We start from the raw sequence: 7,114 nt of genomic DNA on the forward strand, positions 1-7,114 counted from the left end.
TGACTACATAGATTAAGAAGCAACAGTCATATAAACTTACCAAATTATGTGAACTCAAGCTCGACTTGAACTTAAAATCAGGTTATGGAGAGTGGGGAGTGGGATGATATTGGAGTGCACTACCTAGACTCATTGTATATACAGGCAATGCTTTCATACATACATGCTAAAGACGAAGATAAAAGAAACAAACTCAAAAATGCTCAGCAGTCATCTAAGATAACAGAATACAGTCAATAAACTAAGGAAGGAAGAAGGAAAAAACAAAAGACTTACCATCCTGCTCTTCCTCTAAGTTGGAATGGGACATCTGGTCCCGAGCATACTTGGATTGATAATGACGACTACAAGACATGTTAGACACAGAGGAACAAAAGCAAGTAAACCACTTACAGGTTTGACGATCTAGCCTGCCGCTCCACAGCCTGATGACTTGACTCAGCAACAGGTCCATCCTGGCTGTACCTCGAAGCCTGCATCTCACGAGGACGAAAGACAGGGGGGAGGAAAACAGGGGGAGGACGAGCCGAGGGACCAGGCTCCGAGCGAACTGAGCGAGTAGCCGATGGCGCACGAACAGAAGGAGCTTGCGAAGGACGAGTCTGCAAGTTCACTGGAGGTGCCAGAACTGCTTTGGCCTGAACTCGAAGCTGGGAGGGGTGGATATCACCACGAGAAAGGTGGGGAGCCCCATGCTTGTTGCTACCCAAGGCAACACGGGTAGCTGCTATAATGCACATGTTATTAGTATCAAGTAAAGTCAAATGAATGACAGAGGGACTTACACTTCTTTGAAGGCAGGAGCAGCGGCATTTCTTATAAAAAGATCAGCAAAATTAAAACAAAACAAGATAACGAGATTGACATACCCTCAGGCTCCGACGTAGGGACATAATCCTCGTCCTCATTTAAGAGGAGAGTGTCAGGGACGATAGGGTTGACAGCAGCAGGGCTGTTAGCTGGGATACGCTGCCTGATGTTGACAACACCTGTGTAAAAGGTCAGTAAGTAACAACAAATAAGATAAGAAGAAGGGATGAACTCACCACCTTCACGCCGGACCCAAAGTAAGACAGTCTTGTCGACAGCAATCACTAAGGGGAGCCGACAAGGCAACCTCGCAGTGTCCCAAATCCTAGCATATTCTTTGAGAACAGAAGAATATTAGTATAAGGCTAACAAAAGATAGTAAAGCAGAAGACTTACCCTTTGACCAAGGTCGAAACTCAACTGCAGGTGCAGCCAAATCACCCTGGTAGTCATGTGCATCTGGGTTCTTGCCCACGCGGTCAGGGGCACTGGGCTGCTTGTATGGCTCCGCGGGGGACAAGGCAGTGAGGCGGTCGGGCTCATTCTGCTGGAGCCACAGGTAGCACAAGACCCAGAGTGCCTCGTGTCGAAGTTCGTTGAGGTTGAAGTTGTCAGCACCAAGGGGACGCTCAGAGATTGTCATAGGCCAGTTATAGATGCATATCTTGTTCTTGATGAGGCTCTTCACGATGAGCTTGTAGGTCATTTGAGACCCAGTATAGCCAGCTGCTTCTGATAGGAGTGTTAGTGATAAAGAACTAATCGGCTGCAAAAAAAACTTACTGTACTTGGCATAAAACATGCCTGTGGCAACAGAACGAAGCTGGTCACGAGGGTTGGCTGGCCTTTCGTCTTCAGCCTGGGCAACCTTCACAAAGGGTTTGGGCAACTCGACCTGCATAGCAGCCTCAAATGTCTTTGAACTAAGGCAAGATATAAGTAATATAAACAAGAGAACAGACTTGAGACTTACTAGAGCATGGAGGCGACCCATTTGGCAATGCCAGCCATGTTGATGTTTTTCTCCTTGAGGACGGCGAGCAAGGTTTCATCACCAGTAAACCAACCAGTCGCAGAGCCTTGACTAGGGTCAAGGGACTTGTTGATGCAGAGCCCAACGACCTCAACCTGGTCCATAGTTGACGCCCTGAAAGCCTATTGTTGTGTTAGTGACTTCACAAAAAGAATGGGTGGCCTAGTAAGGACTTACCTCGCCCGCAAAGTAGTCGAGGTTGTCCTGGAGCACAGCACTGGTCTTGCCCGCCGACTTGACGTTGACCTTGCTGTACTTAGCCCAGGTCGCTTTGATCTCCTTGATACGAGCGTTAGCGACTTTCCTGCGCCTGTCAGAGACAGAGGCGCCAGGGTCAGAGTCAGCCATCATCTTCTTGTAGAAGTCGCGGACTTTCTCGGTACGTTCAGGATCACCTAGAACATATTAGTAAAAAGCTTGTGTAATGATAAAGCAAAGTACTCACCAGCAAACATGGAATTCACCTTGGCCCAATGATTCGTCATATTGTAGAGACTTGTATGACGAGTGCCACGGACAGCAACTTGCATGACCTTGAGGAGGGAGTTTGCCGACTTGCCAGTGTCGGCGACAAGACCTTCAAGGATGGCTCTGACCTTGACACCGCCCTCGGCCACCTTGGCCTGCTGCTCAAAGGTGAGTGGGCCCTTCTTCTTCGACGGCTTGGCCTCAGATGCCTTGCCCTTACCCTTGTCCGTGGACTTGGGCTTGTCGTTAGCCTTGGCCTTGCCTTTGGTCTTGCTCTTGGGAGCAGGCTCTTCGTCGTCGTCGTCGTCACTCTTGTCAGTGTCGGTGTCTACCATATGTAAGTAAACGACAATGAACATGAATTATAACAAAGAAATGAACGTACCGTTGGCTTGTTCCTCTTCCCAATCATCATCAAAAACGGCGCCGGCATCGTCCTCAGACTGCGCAGCCTCCTCCTCGTCTTCATCAACGTCCTCGACATAGGCTACTATGACATCAGATAGACCTCAAAAACAAGACGTGAAAACATACCCTTGTACTTGCCCTTGCCATTCTCTTTAGCCCGTGCAGTGAGCTTGATGGGGAACTCTTCCTCGTCATCGTCATCATCGTCATCAACTTCGTCTAATTCTACGGAAAATAGACTGTTAGATACACACAGACCATATTACCAAGCAAATACTTACCAGGCGAGCGAGCTCTGGCCTTAACGTTCCTAGGCTGAGAGGGTGGGGGAGGCTTCTCATCCTCATCGTCGGAAAGCGCAGAGGCACGGGTGGAGGCAATGGGCGACGAAGGGGGGAGGGAGGATAAACGAGACATGTCAGGCTTGGGGAATCATCAATACACGGTGTAAAAAAATCAGAAAAATTGGATACGAACATCCTCAATGTCCTCGTCCTCGTCCTCGCCTCTAGCGTCGACATCCATGTCATCAGAGCCATTGTCCTGTAATATACATGGTTAATGATAGCCAATGTCGAATTACAGTGAAACATACTTCAGCCAGCGCAACCATGTCATCATCGTTATCATCATCGCGCGTGTTCTTGCGGCTATAAAGCAATTCAGAAGAATGAAGCGCGAATAAGACATGAGCACTTACGGTCTGCCACGACGTTTGGGCGCAGCATGTCCCTTCACGGTCGCCTTCTTGCTGGCGGCAGTCGCAATGACTTTGCGAGCCTGAGAGCCTTTGGCCTGCTTGCGAGGAGCGGCGGGCAGGGCTTTGTCGGGACCACGGCGAGCGGCAGTGGTGGTGGGGGTGTCGGCCTTGGCAGCGGCTTTGCTGGTGCGTTGAGTGGAGACCATGGTGGACAGCGAGCGACTCAAAGTCAATCTCTCGAAGTAGCTGGTGACACGGAGTCAGGCCAGCAATTGGGATAGACACAGAGTCTGCTCCCGGAGCGGTTAAGAGCGAGGAGCGAGCGGAGAGAGATATAGGAAGCCAAGGTGCGATGGGGGGGATGGAGGTGGAGGCCCGTCTTTTATATCTGTAGGGAGCCGCTGTTAGGTAAAAACAAACATATCCCCGGAGAAGAAGGTTTGCACGTACCTTATGCCATTTGGGAATGTGACGATCGAACGTTGTGAGAACGGGGATAGGGGGTGGCCGCCTAGAGAACTAGACGTAAGAAAACATACAAGCAACCGCGGCGAGGGCACATACCATACAGTGCCGCCCGTGTTGCAGGTATCCGATGATCGGGTATTGGTCCGTTCTGAGATAAGGGAGAAGAAGTCATTCAATGCACACCAGGGCAGACTATATTACGTACTGAACAACATCTGCAGCCGTGCGCGCCGGGCACCCTTTCCGCCCAATGGTGGCAGCCTGAGCAAGAGAGTCGAGATATGCATCCGTTTGTCTAAGCAGGTGGGTGATACGGGTATCCTTGGCGGAATCAATGAGCTTCATGTAGGTCTCTTCATCGTCTGCCTTGAGAGCCTTGAGACACTCCCTGGTACCCTTCACCGGCTTAGGTGCATCAAGGCGCATCAAGGCCCTCACCAAGAACAACTATGCATCCTGGCGGAACAAGGGGATGAGCAATTGACAGTGGCGATGGTATGCCGACGTACCGGGCGGTAGGATTAGAGGCAGCCATGGACAACGGAAGCATGAAGGCCCTCACCAGGGACACCGGGCCGGACTGGGGATTGGGCAAAGTTCAGCAGGGACCAAAGCTCAGGGAGGTTGTTTTGCAGCGGGGTACCAGTGAGAATGAGACGATAACGGGAGTGGTAGTATTGTGTGAGGGTCTGAGACAATTTGCTCTGTGTGTTCTTCATGCGATGACCCTCATCTACATACCATTAGCGGAGGAATCCATTAAAAATGCTGTAGACGTACCAACAATCTGGGATCCAGACGGGGATACCGGCAGCGTAGAGGTCCTCGGCGTCGAAGGGCTCTGTCGAGAGGCAGCCCATGTACACGGGCGAGGCACGAACGATACCATCTTCCTTCTTGAGGCCTTTGATCTTGATCCAGTCGCGGCCCGCCGGGCAGAGGAACGACAAAGTACATCTGGCCAGGTGGGCCAGGAGGGAGATATATCGTGCTCGAGTTCCCATTGTAGGAAGACTGCGCATATCCTGCTGGCGTCGAGTTGCCTCTTGCAGGCGGGCCTCCTCTCGGGAGTAGAACCCGTTCTTCAGTGGACAAGGGAACAATGACAAGGTAGGGGCCGCACTGCCCCTCCTCTCCTCTCTTTCGCGTCCATCCTCTCCCTGATTGTTATTATGGGCCGGATCTTGACGGCGACGCGGCTAACTCTGTACATGCATATCTATCGGACGAATTAACTTTATACCCCGTTGCTTCATACCTCAGGGCCGCACTGCCTCTTCACCCCAATGGAGGTCACGAGCGCAATGGTCTGGATGGTTTTACCGGGGCCCTCACCAGGGGCAGCTATGCGTCCGGCAGGACAGGGGGTTGGGTGGCCGACGACAAAGTTCAGCAGGAACCAAAGCTCAGGGAGGTTGTTTTGCAGTGGGGTACCAGTGAGGATGAGACGATAGCGTGAATGATAGTACTGTGTAAGGGTCTGAGACAGCTTGCTCTGCGTATTCTTCATGCGGTGGCCCTCATCTACATCCCATTAGCAGAAGCATCCGCTAGAAACACTGTACATACCAATGATCATGTGGACCCATTTCATCTTGCTGAGAATGGGATGATCCTTGATAATGTACTCATATGTCGTCAGGAGGACTTGAAATTGGCCCATGCGGAGGTCGCCCTGTCGGCCATTTCGGGGGTCCGGATATGCCAGCAACAACAGTCTAGTTGTGTCATGAGGAAGTGCCCGCCGCCGCGTAGGGCCGCCCTTGTACGAGATCATGTTGACATCCGGGGCCTACTCAGGGAGTCCAGGAGGACTGCCATGGTGGGGGAGCTTGTCGACTATGGCAGAACAGGGGGCTGGGTGATCGATGATGGTGATGATATGCCGATGGATTGGGGCAGTAAGGATGGTGGTAGGGAGGCGGGATGTGAAGATTGCTCCTGAATTGGGCCGAAATATCAGTCGCGTCCTCCGCAAGAGAAAAACCATATGGGACTCACATAGGGCCTCATCTCATCTTGCTGAGAATGGGACGATCCTTGATAATGTACTCATATGTCGTCAGGAGGACTTGAAATTGGCCCATGCGGAGGTCATTCCGTCGGCCATTTCGGGGGTCCGGATATGCCAGCAACAACAGTCTAGTTGTGTCATGAGGAAGCTCCTGCCGCCGTGTAGGGCCGCCCTTGTACGAGATCATGTTGACATCCGGGGCCTACTCGGGGAGTCCAGGAAGACTGCCATGGTGGAGGAGCTTGTCGACTATGGCGGAACAGGGGGCTGGGTGATCGATGATGGTGATGATATGCCGATGGATTGGGGCAGTATGGTGGTAGGGAGGCGGGATGTGAAGATTGCTCCTGAATTGGGCCGAAATATCAGTCGCGTCCTCCGCAAGAGAAACCATATAGGACTCACATAGGACCTTTCTTATGGGAGAAGATTCTTGACAGTCTGCGGGGACATATGCGAACTGGGGATACTGCCGAGGGCCCTGGAGGGAGATGTTCTGTGCCTGGAATGTGAAGGCTAGGGTCCTGAATTGGGCCGAAATATCAGTCGCGTCCTCCGCCAAAAGACATCATATAAGACTCACATTGACGGCAAGCTAGAGCCTCTCCTATGGGAGATTCTTGACGGTCTGAGGGACATGGGCCCACTAGGGATATTGTGGGGAGTCCTGGAGGGAGATGTTCTGGGGCTGGAATGAGCCAGCCATGCTCCCAACTGCCCACTGCGCCAATTGGAGCAAGATGTTGTAGTAGTGCAGGCACAGGGTAGTACAACAAACTAAAAAAGATATCGAAAGGCCAAGATGCGAGACAAATACTTCCTGCGTCAAGCTCCTAAGTGGCTAACAATGGAACGTGGACGGTCTGATCATCATACACCGATGCAGTTTCATAAGTGCTATGCGAATGTTACATTCAGAGGCATGTTAATCTAAACAGACGGCCACAGCAATGACCACTACGCACATACTTGCAGTCGAGCCTCGGAGGTAAAACAATCAGTAAACTTTGATGCGGATAGATAGAATCCCCTGTCCCCACAGCAGCCTGCGTAACGGCGACACGCACGAAGACCAAGGCCCGAAGGCCGCCCCACACAGCTTTTCCCAACGCAATCCACCCACCCGAAAAGCAACGCGTTTTCACGGAGCGCTCGACATTACTGGCAACGCAGGACGAGTGGGGTTAACACGTCGCGATCCACCCAGCGGCGC

General features: G+C 51.8%; 3 protein-coding genes across 3 annotated transcripts; all 3 read right to left on the reverse strand.

Annotated features, from left to right (window-relative positions):
- Positions 1 to 203: 203 nt before the first annotated feature.
- CONPUDRAFT_160574 (uncharacterized protein) lies at positions 204 to 3,625 on the reverse strand (the record flags this gene model as incomplete). The annotated part of the gene is made up of 17 exons (XM_007777715.1): positions 204 to 214; positions 277 to 344; positions 394 to 727; positions 786 to 815; positions 870 to 989; positions 1,047 to 1,145; positions 1,207 to 1,542; positions 1,594 to 1,733; positions 1,784 to 1,965; positions 2,021 to 2,238; positions 2,289 to 2,639; positions 2,697 to 2,798; positions 2,846 to 2,944; positions 3,001 to 3,142; positions 3,197 to 3,262; positions 3,315 to 3,369; positions 3,420 to 3,625. 17 exons carry the CDS (start codon positions 3,623 to 3,625, stop codon positions 204 to 206), a joined length of 2,559 nt encoding a protein of 852 aa, XP_007775905.1.
- Positions 3,626 to 3,870: 245 nt separating this feature from the next.
- On the reverse strand, positions 3,871 to 4,313 carry CONPUDRAFT_160575 (uncharacterized protein; the record flags this gene model as incomplete). The annotated part of the gene is made up of 3 exons (XM_007777716.1): positions 3,871 to 3,930; positions 3,984 to 4,035; positions 4,093 to 4,313. The coding sequence occupies 3 exons, from the start codon at positions 4,311 to 4,313 to the stop codon at positions 3,871 to 3,873; spliced, it is 333 nt and encodes a 110-aa protein (XP_007775906.1).
- A 167-nt stretch (positions 4,314 to 4,480) lies between these two features.
- Positions 4,481 to 5,559, reverse strand: CONPUDRAFT_20040 (uncharacterized protein; the record flags this gene model as incomplete). The annotated part of the gene is made up of 2 exons (XM_007777717.1): positions 4,481 to 4,620; positions 5,457 to 5,559. Coding segments are annotated over 2 exons (243 nt in total), but the record flags the coding sequence as incomplete, so codon positions are not given.
- Between the last annotated feature and the right edge of the window lie 1,555 nt (positions 5,560 to 7,114).

Source organism: Coniophora puteana (assembly GCF_000271625.1).
Source record: "Coniophora puteana RWD-64-598 SS2 unplaced genomic scaffold CONPUscaffold_30, whole genome shotgun sequence".
Taxonomy (NCBI): Eukaryota; Fungi; Basidiomycota; class Agaricomycetes; order Boletales; family Coniophoraceae; genus Coniophora; species Coniophora puteana.